This window comes from Blennius ocellaris, assembly GCF_963422515.1.
Source record: "Blennius ocellaris genome assembly, chromosome: 21".
Classification (NCBI taxonomy): domain Eukaryota; kingdom Metazoa; phylum Chordata; class Actinopteri; order Blenniiformes; family Blenniidae; genus Blennius; species Blennius ocellaris.
In genome coordinates this window covers 21,273,589-21,288,180 of record NC_137670.1, presented here as the reverse complement: position 1 = coordinate 21,288,180, position 14,592 = coordinate 21,273,589, and the positions used below count along the sequence as shown (strand labels likewise).

General features: G+C 42.6%; 1 protein-coding gene across 1 annotated transcript in view; it reads right to left on the bottom strand.

The window, feature by feature from the left end:
- ryr2a (ryanodine receptor 2a (cardiac)) overlaps positions 1 to 14,592 on the bottom strand; it is a gene marked incomplete at both ends in the record, with an annotated part of 435,130 nt that overhangs the window by 278,578 nt on the left and 141,960 nt on the right. The window contains 3 exons of the mRNA XM_080517507.1: positions 2,077 to 2,181; positions 2,288 to 2,492; positions 4,149 to 4,341. Of these exons, the coding sequence (XP_080373633.1) occupies positions 2,077 to 2,181; positions 2,288 to 2,492; positions 4,149 to 4,341 (503 nt within the window). The remainder of the gene's footprint in view (positions 1 to 2,076; positions 2,182 to 2,287; positions 2,493 to 4,148; positions 4,342 to 14,592) is intronic.

Here is a 14,592-nt window from a genome sequence, read left to right as displayed (position 1 = left end):
AGCTTGCCTTTCTTCACTCGGTGTATTAATGTAGCTTGGATTTTGATAATTCATTTGACTTTTGAGTGTTTTATCCAGTTGTGTGTTGTTTACGGTCTTTTAAAAAGATTCTTCATTGTCCTCTGTCATGTAGACTACAGAAGACCCAATGGTTTCCTGCTCCAGTGACCCTTGTCTTGTCCAGTTGTGCTCGTCTGTGAAGACAACTGCATGATCGCCGTGGGAAGCAGCACACCAGTGACCACATTCAACAGGGACTGCTCTGCCTCATGGCATAGTATTATGCTCTCCACCTCACCTACACACTGCTGTCTGTACTGCAAACGGAAATTCTCCCAGATACCATTCATGACAGAGATTCAACCCCCTGCTACAAGAAGGCCATTGGTGAGTGAAGTCATTCATTGAGTGAGTCCTTTCATCAGGGTTGGTAAAACTCTCTTTTTGTGTCAGTGTTGTTCAAGGATACTATGCAGACAGCAGGAATGTTGTTGTTCATTATCATTAATGCTGGACGTTTTATGTTGTTGAATACTGGCTATAATGTTATGGTATTGTTATTATGAAGGTGTATGAGAAAATGTGCATCAAATATTCCCCATATGTTGGCAAACTTGTTCTTGAATAATATGCAAACCAGCTGGATGAATGTTAATGCTGCCTGTTTTGTTTTGTTTATTGGACACTGACAGTGTGCATACAAAATGCTTTTATTGATGTTTCAATAACTCATTTGATACATACGAATGAATGTTGCCTTAATTTTAGACACAATTGCTTGTTTCTGTATGCTTTTTGAAGACATTGTTACTTATTCTAAGCTATTTCTGGCTTATTGTTCTCCAATTGAGGTATACATTCTTAAATCAAGAAACAAATGGTTTTGTTCAAAGAGAACTATTTTGAGCTTAATTTACTAAATGAAACTCTTTATTAAGTTCTTGAATTAAGTAAACAATTCTTAAAGTAAGTTTAATCAAGCAAGAAGAACCCTCATTTTAAGTAAATATTTCAAACAACAGGTTTTTTCTTTGCTTGTTTATAAGCCAACTTTGCAATATTATTATTATAGTCTAGTTTTAAGAAATGTTACAGTCTTAAAGTGGCTAGATTATTGTGCGAGTTTTAAGAATTCTTGACAAGCAACATTTGCTTACTCCATTGGCAGAGTTTTTTGCTCAAAACAAGAAAATGTGTCAAAATTGAAGAACATTTGACCTATTTCTAGTAGGGCTGTTTTTGCAGTGTTAAAGCTGAAAGTAACGTCAAAGAGGCCTTTGCACTTTCTTCCACATATGTACTCCAGTGCAGGGCTGGACTCAACATTGAAAATGTGAGACCGATTGGAGCATGTCCAAGTTAGTTAGTTAGTTAATCACTTAGTTTGAGATTTAACCTTGTCAACAGGATAATAATAGCACATCAAAGTGCAGCTATTCTTTAATGTTGCCAGGAGGTGGTGTGATGACTGCGAAAAGACAACACGAGAATTTCATCAGGGCAGGATTCTGATCCAGCATGGAGAGGGTAGGGAGACAGTATCAAACTTCAGAGGGTCAGCTCCAACACACCCTTTGATAAATACTCACTGTTTTCATTGTGAGTCATCGTCAACATCTTAAGACTCACATCACTGTACTTAGATTTAATATGGTCAGCTGGCTACTATTAGCACACAAAAGTGTGCTAATACTCATTGCAAGACCTGTTGTCAACAGGTCTTGCAGGTCAACCGCCATTGCCACACTATTAATGCAGAGCTTTTAGATAATGTTTAATCACCATTTAATTAACCTCTGAGTTGCTCTCAAATGTGACAATAATTACAAAAAAATAACACAGTAAATTAATATTATACCAACAGGAATATTATATTCCTGTTGGTTTTATGGCGTGTGTGTGTGTGTGTGTGTGTGTGTGTGTGTGTGTGTGTGTGTGTGTGTGCGCGCGCGTGTGTGTGTGTGTGTGTGTGTGTGTGTGTGTGTGTGTGTGTGTGTGTGTGTGTGTGTGTGTGTGTGTGTGTGTGTGTGTGTGAATTATCCCATGCATTATTGGGGTTGTTTGCATGACACTCACTGCTCCGAAAGTCCAACCCAGCTCAATCTTGTTCATTACCCACAGTTCATGAATGTTTTCTGCCAGTTTCTCCCTGATCCTCTCCAGGTGAGGTGGCAGGACAATCTGAACACAGAGAGAGAGAGAGAGAGAGAGAGAGAGAGAGATCAGGTCTCTTTTCTACAACACATATGGTCTGTGGTGCTACTTCTTTCTGGGTCTGGTTTGTTACCTGGCTTGTGTCTACAGGTGTGGGCGTGAATGCGGCCTGGCTCAGGGTGATGATGGGACCCAGGAGGTCTCTGGCTGCAGTCTGGTCCTGGCTGGCCTCCAGTTTCAGCTTCTCCCTGGGCAGCACAGCCTCATAGCAGGGAGCATACCCAGGAGGGGGGAGGAACTTGAACTCCCCATGACGTCCTCCAAGGAGGAAACGCACCCTGAGACAGGTAACAGCGAGGACACTTCAAACAACAAGGACGGTATCAACAGGAAGATGAAAAATGATCTTAAGTGTTTGTCATTTTTCTATACACAAAGTAAAAACTGAAATCTATATGAAATATGGCATCACTTCATTCTTAAAAACATTTTAAAACTCAGTCTGTACAAAACCACAATCATATTGTGCATATCCACAAACGATGGACAAGGTTTAATGAAGGTTTACACCATCATCTGCATACAGGGAGAACATTTCTTCATACAGACACTGCATGAACCTTTACCGTGAACAAGGACAAATAAAATGAGCTGACCCCTTTACATCCATGTGACTATGGTTGTAGTACAAAAAGTAAGAGTACCAACCAGGACCTGAAATACAAACTATAGTATTTGCAGCATGTCTGGTGTTTCTGTGTGTGCTAACCATTTTCAAATGACACATGAACATTAAACTTTGATTGGTGTCTTGTAAAGTGGGCCTAAGTCTTTTCTGCTGAAAGTATCAGACAATCTCTTGCAGTGTTTCCCCAAGTCCTTTTTATATACATGTACAGAGGACATCCTTTATGCTGTCACTTTTAAAATACTACATGACATCAGTATAGTACAGTATAAAGTTGGTTACTGTTTTTTTCTAGACTGCAAATTAGACGTATTGAAAGATTCATCATGACGAGTAAAAATATATATATATATATATATATATATATATATATATATATATATATATATATATACATATATATATATATATCCCAGTCATTTCAGAACATTTATGGTTCTGTGTGCAGGTTTAACTGTTGATAATCTAGGCCAGCTTTTGTTCCAGAACCTTCTATGAATTTGCTCATCAGCTTTTAGCCAATGATTTGGCTTCCTTGTCTTCCTCGTCATGGTTTCTTTTCTCCAGTGTCTATCATACTCTGAACTCTTTCTACTGCTTCTTTTCTACTTTCTGTTTTTACTGTACATTGTGGTGGACATTTTTCTTTTTGGAGACATATTTCTTGCTCTGTCAGTCAAACACATTAGTAATGGGGGTTATCTATGATACTGTAGAAGCTTTACACGATCATAGAGGGACATCTAGTGGTCACAGAGGGCATATTTTGAATTTAATATTTTACTGAACATCAAGAAGACAGGAAATGGTTGTGGCTCTCCACAAGATGGTGGTGGGGGTGGACATGATGACACACTTCAAGTTCTTGGGAGTGATAATGACAGAGGACCTGTCCTGGGGCATCAACACTGGTGGTTGGAAAGGCCCATCAATGCCTCTAATACCTGAGGCGACTGAGGAACGCCAGGATCCAGGAAACAGGAAACAGATGGTGAACTTTTACAACTGTGCCATCAGCAGTGTTCTGACGTATGGATTTTTGGTGTGGTTTCCATCTACACTAAGGCTGAACAGCTGGCACTCCAGCGGGTGGGAAAAACCGTGGGGGAAATCATGGGGACCACTCTTCCAGAAATCAGTACCAACTACACCACTCGCTGTCTGAACAGAGTGCTTTACATCCTGCATGACCAACACCACCCAGCCCACAAACATAACCTGTGACCTTTGTGTTACCATGTGCCACTGTCATAAAGAAAGTGAAAAAGAGTTTATTTGTTGAAAGAACTTAGAGAGAAACACTGACTTGACTCCAGCAGAGAAGCTGGCCACAGGGAAGAAGAGGCCATCAGAGTTGAAGTTCTCGAACATGCCCTGAACCGGCTGTCCATTGATCCTGAAGGAGATGCTGGGCACGTTGAGGTCCAGGCAGCAGCTCACCACATCCTCCGAGTGCAGGAGGTGTTGATTGGGCGAGCTGACAGTCCGGGCAATGCAGCCTTCACAGGAGGAGGAACAGTTATTATTAAATTATCTATTTCCAATCCCTTTGTCATAATGTTATGCTTTTACAATCTAATCTAATCTGTGGTGTTTTACAATGTGTAATTAAACATGCATATTAGTAGTTTGTTGAGAAATATTTTACTTTGTTTATTTGAGTATATAATTGTTGGGGGGGGGGGGGGGTTGATAGGGAAATATAAAATACAGTGGCTCAAAAACTCAATTTGTACACTAAATTCTAGAGATGACAATATTCAGCACATAGCATTTGAGGTTCACATCGAAACATCAAACCAGCAGCAGCCTTGAATACAATGGTAAATACTAATTTAGTGTCAAAATCCCAATACGTAAGCAGAGTATATTTGGCAGCTTCTTTGAAGAGCTTATGTGTAGTTTGTTAAAGGAGTTATGACCTGGTATTCTTACATATCCAGTCTTCCATAAATTGTCCTTAAATCCATTCTTATTATCGTTTTTCTTTGTAGTTGTTAGAATCCCTTGATGAATCAGTTCAAAGCTGTTGATGTTGATGTCCTCTTGGTTAGGGTTTGATTTTGGGATGACCCACTGGTGCCTCCATCATCAGTTGTGCACCACAGCTTCTTCGGGTGTTTTGGGCTTTTATCACAATCAGTGTTGAGACTAACGCCGTTAGAATAAACGTGATTACGTAACGCCGTTACATTCCTCTGTAATTTGTAATCTAATTAATTACTTTATCCAGCGTTACTAACGCCGTTTCCGTTACTAACATGACTTGTGTTGCCGTTACTAAAATCGGGGCCCCAGCGCGATCATGGTAAAAAAAAAAAAAAGCCTGCAGCCAGCATGAGTTCTAGGCTATTGTTTTTTCTTTTCTTCCTTTCCTCCTCCTCACTTCAGAAGCGGGCTGCAGAGTAGAGAGCACACTAGTACAACACGGTTTCGATCAATACCAAGGATAAGACAGGTGATGTTTTGCGGATATGGAACAAGGAAGTAACTGACTTGACGATGTATAGCTGCGTGACATCATTGACGAATCCTTGTAGGAGTTTATTTTACACACAAACCGACGTAGCTTCTGTGCGGCGCACACACACAACTTTCGACCGGTAAGACCAAAGTGATAGACAGAGAAGAAATGGCGAGTACAGAAGAGGAGGATAAAGTGGGAAAGTCGGCGTTTAGCAAGTGGAAATATAAACACTACTTCACCATCGTTGAGAGAAAGGGGAAGAACTTGTATTTGAAGTGCACGTTATGCCCGGGAGGAAAGCGTTTGTCCACATCGGCCGCGAGCAACTCAAATCTAATGAAGCATCTGACCACAACACATGCAGCAACAAAACTAGTGGCAAAAAACACCGACGACAGCAATAATACATCAGTAGCTAGCTCCAGCAAAGAAGGGCATGACGGGGCCACGGCGGCTAAGCAGCAAAAGCTGGATTTTGATCTCCCACAAAAACCTGCTGTCACACAGCGTGAACTGAATGGGCTGATCGGCAGGTATGTCGTTGAAAACATGTTGCCCATAAAAACAGTTGAGTCAGACTCCTTCAAAGCCATCATTAAAAAAATACCCGTCAGAGAAAATGTCAAAATTCCATGCAGAAAGACCTTCTCTACATATCTGGATGACGAGTATGCCAATATGCACAGAGAGCTACTGAAGGCTTTTGAAGAGATAGAATATGTGTCTACGACTGCAGATATTTGGACTGCACATAACAAAAGTTATCTTGGTGTAACTGCCCACTGGATCCATCCACCTAGCCTGAAAAGAAAAAAAGCTGCCCTGGCATGCAGAAGATTTATGGGCCGTCATACATATGACAGTATAGCAACCGAACTAGACGATATTCATTCTTCATTTGGCATTTCACACAAAATAACAGCTACAGTCACAGACAATGGTTCCAATTTTGTGAAGGCATTTAAAGTCTACCGGCCCATTGTTGAGGATGACGAGTCTGAAGATGATGAAGACGGTGCAGATGATGCTGTGTCTTTTGTGGATGTTGATAATGTCTTACAAAACAGAGGTGATGATGTTGATGATGTTGATGATGCTGTGATGGTGACATTGCCACCACATCACAGGTGTGCATCGCACACATTAAATCTGGTTTCATGTACTGATGTTGAGAAGTGGCTACAGTCATCAGATGTGAAATCTACCTACAGAAGTGCAACAGCAAAATGCACAGCATTGTGGAACAAGGCTAGTCGTTCCACAGTGGCTGCGGAGACCGTTGATGAAGTCCTCAAGAAGAAGCTGCTTGTTCCTTGTTCGACCAGATGGAACTCATTCTATGATTCTGAAGCTCGAATCTGCGAGATCCCCATCACCGAGCTGACCACGCTCTCCTCCAAGTTTGGAGTGAAAGCAATCACAGAGCGGGAGCTTCTGCTCCTCAAGGAATACTGCAAAGTTATGAAACCACTGACAGTAGCCTTAGACAAACTTCAGGGTGAAGACAGGTGCTTCCATGGCACACTCCTACCCACGCTGGAGTCAATGATCTCCCAAACCCTGGACCCTGAAAACACGGGGGGCCTGCAAATCCTTGTCCACCTTCCAGCGGCAGTTGTCATGGTAAGAAATAGGCAGCCTACTAACTTTAAATATGTTCTTACATTTTGAAAAAAGCTACATCAAATGGATTTTTAGCATATAATAGAGTGTGTGTGTGTGTGTGTGTGTGTGTGTGTGTGTGTGTGTGTGTGTGTGTGTGTGTGTGTGTGTGTGTGTGTGTGTGTGTGTGTGTGTGTGTGTGTGTGTGTGTGTGTGTGTGTGAGAGAGAGAGAGTGAGTGTGAATGTGCACTATGCACACTCACATGTGTGTTAGTCAGTGTAATAATGTCATTTGAATCATGTTTAATTTCAGGCAGTGAAAACCAGATTTGCAGAGATTCTGGAAAGCGAGAGTGCCATACTAGCTGCTGTGACGCTGCCCAGGTTTAAACTACGTTGGCTGCGGACAGAGGACAGAAGGAACAAGGCCAAGGCAAGTCTGCTGGCAGAGTGCCGTAAAGTCCAAGATGAAGTCCTGCTTGAAGGTACCAGCACATCAACACACGACCTCAGCACTGCCACTGACTCTGCCAAAGAGGATGAGGACGATGCGTTCTACTGCTTTGTAGAGGAGGATGATACCACTGATACTGCCGAATCCCAAATTTTGGATTATGTCAAATCGACGGGTAAAGGCATGGCGGATCTGAATAGATTTCCTCTGATAAAGCACCTCTCACTAAAATACAATGCAGCAACTTCGTCCAGTGCCCCCGTAGAGCGTCTGTTTAGCCTAGGGAAGCTGGTCTTTACTCCAAAGAGAAACAGGTTGTCAGACCAGAAGTTTGAAAAGCTTGTGCTTCTAAGGTACAATCACTGGTTTAATGAGTAGAATGGTTAGATCACTGGGTTGCCTGGATAGATGAAGGAATACATAAGTGTGCATGGATGCAAAGATGAATGTCTAGTTGCTAAAATTTGACTTTACATTTTCAGTACTACAAATACCTCATATTTTGTTTCACTGTACTTTTTGTACATGCATGAAAAACTTGTAAGAGGTTTCAGTATGTCTACCAGACAGTTTGATTTTTTTATTATTATTATTATTTATGCTAGTGTTAACAGCACTTTATTTTGATTAATGATTTACTTTGCTTAAAGAAAATACTTGAAGGAGGCTACTGTATGTCTACCAGATCAGTTGTCTGAAATTGCAAGACAAATTGTTTTCTTTCATTTGCACTAGTGTTAAAAGCATTGCAGGCCAATATGCCTATTGCTTCTAAATGCATCATAATTGTATTTTTGTTCATGAAGGAACACCTTGAAGTAGGCTGTACTATGTCTAGCATACACCAGCTAACAGTTATTGTTCTGATAAAGTGCTGATTTGTTTAATTTATGCTAGTATTTAAATCACTTTATGTTGTTTAACTGTTTAGTTTTGTGCAAAGAAAGTACTTGAAGTAGGCTACTCACTGTATGTATAGAAGACAGTTGTCTGAACATGTAAGCCTTTTTGTTTCTTCTTTAATTTGCACTGTTTGCACTGAAACAAAATATTTTCAGATGTGGGTCAGAGACTAAATACCTTTTGGGGTCCTTGACAGCCAGGTGAAAAGATTGAGCACCACTGACTTAGAACCAAACTGTATGTGTTTAGAAAACAGTCAGGATTTAGTAGACATTTCTACTGTAGCTACATTTGATATCAGGTCTGAAAGGGATTGTTATGCCAGTTGCTGATGTGTCAGTTTCAATAAATATTATGTTGATGAGCAATAAATTGAATTATTGAAGTTCATATCCCCCCCCCATGGCAAAGGATATTTGTTTAAGGTTAATTAGCTCTCTATGCTGTTCTACTCTATGAAACTGGCGTGTGAAACATGCTTCTAAAAAGCCGAATTCTTTGACATATTACTTTGTTTTAGTAACGCAAAAATTACTTTTCCTAGTAATTAGTTACTTTTATAATAGAGTAATTGAGTTACTAACTCAATTACTTTTTTAAGAAGTAATTTGTAATTGTAGTTAGTTACTTTTTCAAAGTAATTTGCCCATCACTGATCACAATACACCCTCAACAAAGACTGACCCACCACAGGCTGATCAGGCCCGGGCATGTGTTGCACCAGAGGCTCTCACTTGGAAGCCCATGATGTCTCCTTCAACTTTAGCCATAGCCAGTGCGTGTTTTTTTCCGGCTGTAGCTTGCAACCCTGAATTTTCGGGAGGGGAGATGAGCCTCTGATTTAGGTATACTCACATTAACCAGTCCCCAGTCGCATTCAGTGGACATGAGTCCTGGACAGAAGTCTGGGCTACTAAGGGCATGGCATTGGTGGTTACCCTCTTTCTCGCCAGTGCAGCAGCCATGCACTTCAGCACTTGGTTGTGGCACCAGGTGTGTCTCCCTTGAGTAAGGTTCGTCTTGCAACACACCAGGATGTGTTGCTGGAGCCAGACACTGGAGAAAAGCCCGATATTCTCCAAACCACAGATGTAAATTGGTTGGAAAGGGCAGGACTTTATATGTGGCTCAGATGGTAAAGCTCAGCATATTAGCCTCCATATTCCACAACTCGCTCCAAGTGAATTTCCTCCTCTTCACACCCTCCCACCTTATCCAGCCCCCTTGCTTGTCTTGGGACACAGCTCTGGCACAGCTGTCTGCTTCCTCCTGGTGGTGCACCTCCTCAATCACCATTTGCCTGCCGGCAGGCAACAACAACCACACACCAAAAGTCTATAGACTTCTGGTGTGTGGTTGTTGTTGCTCCCAAGCCAAGGCCCCCCTCTGCCATGTTGGACATGACCCACTATGTCCCAGTGTCTCAGATTGGACTTTGCCTGTGCCACTACTGCACCTGGCCTCTACTTCCTCCCTGTGACTGAAGTGTGAACTGCACCTTTGACGAGAGGACCTTGGGATTCTGTGAGAGTAAATTCAAGCCTTGCCTTTGAGCAGACCTCTTCAATTTGAGGTCCCTGGGCCAGATCTGGCCCGGGAGACTATTTCCACCAGCCCTCAGAATGTAACGTAGATATTGTGGCGTGTGTTTGCAGGAGTCAGACTGGCAAAAGCTTTTTTGTCTTTTGATCAAACTGCAAAACAGGCAAAATGATGACCTGTTTTAGTCGGACATATATTTTGAGGGACAACACTTGACCAATCAGAGTTGCACATCTGTGCCCTTGTGCTGCCCACTGATCTTCCGACTTTCTGATCTTCTCATTTCTATGAAGCTGTGCACCGGTAACCAGACAAAATGTCCCTTTACTTTAAAAAAAAGAAAGAAAACTTAACCTAGAAAACAGGAAGTTCGATAGCGAATGGACTGAGAACAACATTTATTTGCGCTGGAAAAGAATCTGGTGTGTTTAATCAGTAACGAGTGTGTTGCCATTTGTAAGGAATACAATTTGAGAAGGCATTTCATGACAACGTACGCGAACTTTGACGCTACTTTCCCACAGGGTTCTGCTGTTTGGAGGGGAAAGTTATCGGGTCTTACATCTTGTTATGAGCAAAGATGTCACATTTTGTTTCGTGCATGTAGATATCAAGAGAGCCTTACGGATTGCATGAATATTACATAAAAAGTAAAAGCTGTTTACAGACTCAGAAACAGTGAAGGAGTTTATGCTTGCATCCATTGAAGAGGTGGTAACCGATGAGAAAACCCCAAAAACCATCATTGATTCCATCAAGGAAATTCCAGATATCTGATACGTCAAATATAAGGAGAGTGATGTTCCTTGCAGCTGATGTCTTGGAGACATTTTGAACAAGGAAGGCCAAGGTGATGTCTCTGGCTGTGGAAGAGTCAGTGGATAACACTGATGTTGCAGACTTGTGCCTCTCTGTGGGATTTTTTGATGGGGAACTTTTTCACGAGGATCTGCTTGGACTAATCCCTATGGAGAGGCACACCACCGGTGACATTCTTTTCTCCCAAATTGTTTTAATCTTTGAGGAGAACAACTTGGATTTGATGTGCATCAACATGCTGGCTACAGATGGTGCGCCCTCGATGGCCAGCAGGCACCAGGGCTGGCTACTTGAATGGCCGCTGCGACTCCACAGATGAGAGCTCTACATTGCCTCATCCACCAAAGCGTCCTGTGCATTAAGCTCAGTGGTGAGCTAAAAGAGACCATGGATTCTGTCATGGCAATCATTGACTTAATTTGTTATACATCCAGCTTACAGCACCGGCTTTCCTGCAAACTGTTAACGGACCTGTCTGCTGAATATCCAGATTTGCTTGTTCACAATGACATTAAATTAACGGTAACGCATTGAAACATTTCTGTGATTTAAGGTAGGAAATTGTGGTGTTTCTGCAAACTTCAAAATTACAAAAGGTGGAAAGTTTCTGTCTTTGATGGAAAACGAGGAGTGTAATGCAGCTGTTTGCTTTCTGAGTGATGTTTTCCATCATTTGAACCAACTAAACATGGAGTTGCAGGACAGAGAGAATACCATTGCGCAGCTTGTGGAGAAACTTCCCGCTTTCCAATAAAAGCTTTGTCTTTGTCCTGGGAAGATGCTTCAGTTCCCCACATTGGGGAAATCTAGCCTGGAAATTATCAAGGTGATGTCAGGATATATACTCATTGAAAAAAACTTTGCCAGTAGGTCTGATGATTTCAACAAGTCTTTACAACTGGAACTCATTGACATTCAGTCATTGCGACAGTCATTTCAGCAGGCAGGTTTTGAAAATTTCCAGATTTGTGAAGTCAGCCAGGAGAAATTTCCACACTCAAGGGATGTTGAACTTTTTCTTCTGACAATGTTTGGTTCAACATAAATTGTGAGCTGTCATTCTCACACATGAATGCCATTAAAACTCACAACCGCATATTTCTTAATGACCAGCATGTCCAAATCTGCTTGCACATTGCCATGACAACATATACACCTGACTTCAATGGCCTTGTGAGGTCAAAAGAATGCCATTTCTCCCATTAGATGGCAAATCTTGGCAAACTGCATGCAAGTGAACAGTCAAGCAAGCAATGAGGATTGTTTTTTGAACATTAAATTGTAATTTTAAACAACAAAAATAAAAGAATGTAAGGAAGGGGCATGTGTCAATTAGGCACAGACTGGTTATGTGTCCTTCAAATGATTTTTAATGTATCTGTTCTTCTCAATATTTCAAAATAAAGATTTGAAAAAAAAAATCAATTTGTTTCTGTAATTACTCATATTTTCCAGCCCCTTACTTTTCCTCAGTTTCATGTACTGGCTCCGATTCCAAATTAAGTGAATAGCACTGCCGTAGAGCATTTGTACTCCTCCACCAGGCTCTAGATTGGCAGGGTGAGGACTCCGCTGTTGGACAGGCTGGTGAGGCATCTGGATATGCCAAGCCACTTCCTCACTTGAGCATTAACCAATCACTCCAGCCGATTGCTGTGGGATAAGGTGACCTCATAGATGGAAATTGGCCACACAAGGTGGAGCAGCAAGTCAAACTGCAAGCACCAGAGCTTTAGCTTCCCTGGGAGAGCAGTGCTGTTGATCTTCATGAGGCCACTGACGGTATCCTGCCTGAGTTGTTCCACCTGTATGGAGGTTTGAGATCAGCGTTGTACCACCACCCGAGGTTATTGATCGGCTTCTCCAGGATCGTGGGAATTGGTTCATCATTGGTCTGGAACCTCTCATTAGCAAGCTGGCCTTGACGATGGAGATACTAGATTTGCTGGGTTAAATATCCATTCGTGTCCATCCAATGTTTCCCAGGAGTTTGTCCAGCAGTTATATAGTTCATGCTTTCGTTGTTTTTGTCGTCACGTCACCCATATACCAGTGTTAATTTTGTCAACTGAAATTTAAACAATAATTTTAGGTGATCACTTCAGTGAAGTTCCAGTATCAATAACTCTTTAATGAAACGTCATCAACAAATGACACCTTTTTCCAATTGGTGTGAGGTAACAATAATATTTTTGTCAAAAATAGTTATCTTTGAAGCAGCAGAAACAGCATTGTTTTCTAGGAGCAGCCAGTTTTGTGAAGTGTGCAGGAAATGTATGCAAATTACAAATCGCTGCAAAAGGGAAAACAGATACCACAAAAATACCAAATAATGTGACTGGTATTCACTGCAGTGTCACCAAAACTGGACCCCCTCCGGCCCCCGGCTGTGCCTAGAGATTCTGCCATGTAGGGGATGAACAGAACCGGTGACAAAGGACAGCCCTGCTGGAGGCCAACGTGTACTGGGAACAGGTCCGACTTACTGCCGGCAATGTGAACCAAACTCCTGCTCTGGACGTACAAGGACTGAACAGTCCTTAACAAAGGGTCCCGGACTCCATACTCCTGGAGCACCCCCCCCACAGGACGTCCCGAGAGGCACGGTCGAATGCCTTCTCCAGATACACAAAACACATGTGGACTGGTTGGGTGAACTCCCATGAACCCTTGAGCACCCAGTAGACCTGGTCCATTCTAGACTAGGACGAAAACCACATTGTTCCTCTTGGATCCGAGGTTCGACTAACGGCCGGACCCTCCTCTCCAGTACCCTGGAATAGACTTTCCCGGGGAGGCTGAGGAGTGTGATCCCTCTGTAGTTGGAACACACCCTCCGATCCCCCTTCTTAAAGAGAGGGACCACCACCCCGGTCTGCCAGTCCAGAGGTACTGTCCCCGCCCGCCACGCGATGTTGCAGAGGCGAGTCAGCCACGACAGTCCCTGCACATCCAGAGATTTAAAAGTGTGCAGGAGGATGTTCTTTTTCCGGGTGGATCATCAAGACTATTGGTCCTCCCAATTGTCAATCATTCTGGTGATATATTACGTAAGGCCGTCGTACGTGCTCGTCCCCAGGTAGCGTGGATCTATTAGTTTTCACTTTCTGCGCATGCGCGCTTTCAGGTGTCTATGGTGAGCTACGCCTTCAGCTTTTAAAAATGCTTGCTTGTCGTAAATAGACTTTCACTTACCGGTGGCGAGTCTGACATAGTGGAAAAAGTGCAAATCTTCTTGTAAAGTGAGCTTGTGTGAGCGACGCCTACTTGTGACTTGTCAACAGAGCGTGCACGAGGAGAACTGGGCTCGTCACGTTTTAGTAGGCGTTCCGTCTCGGGAGCAGGGAGAGCGTTGCGCATGTGCATTTTTTCAAAAGGTGGAGAGGGCGGTTCTTTCCTATAATTCGGGAAAATCCTCCTGTACACCCTTAAGGAACTCTGGGTGAATCTCATCACTCCCGGTGCCTTGCCACCGAGGAGCTTAGCAACAACCTTGGTAACTTCAGCTTGGGAAATGGACGAGTCCTCCTCTGAGAACTCAGCCTCTGCTTCCTCAACGGAAGACGTGATGGTGGGATTGAGGAGGTCCTCGAATTATTCCTTCCACCGCCCGTCATCTCCAGTTGAGGTCAACAGCTCCCCAACTCCACGGTAAAGAATGATGGTGAAGAGCTGCTTCCCCCTCCTGAGGCGCCGGACGGTTTGCCTGAATTTTCTTGGGACCAACCGAAAGTCTTCCTCCATGGCATCCGGGGATGAAGTTATTCCTATTAATGCTGTAAATCCTTGCCTTGCCAACTGTTGTCCAACTTTTGTAATTCCACGTTGAAATGTATCCTACATTATGTATGTATTTTCACTTCATGCCATATCGTCTTTGTGTGAGAGAGGGAGTTTGTTTGTAAGCTCACATATGTATGATGTGGCTCTTTGAAGTACCACCACAATTTCTGCGGCTCTTC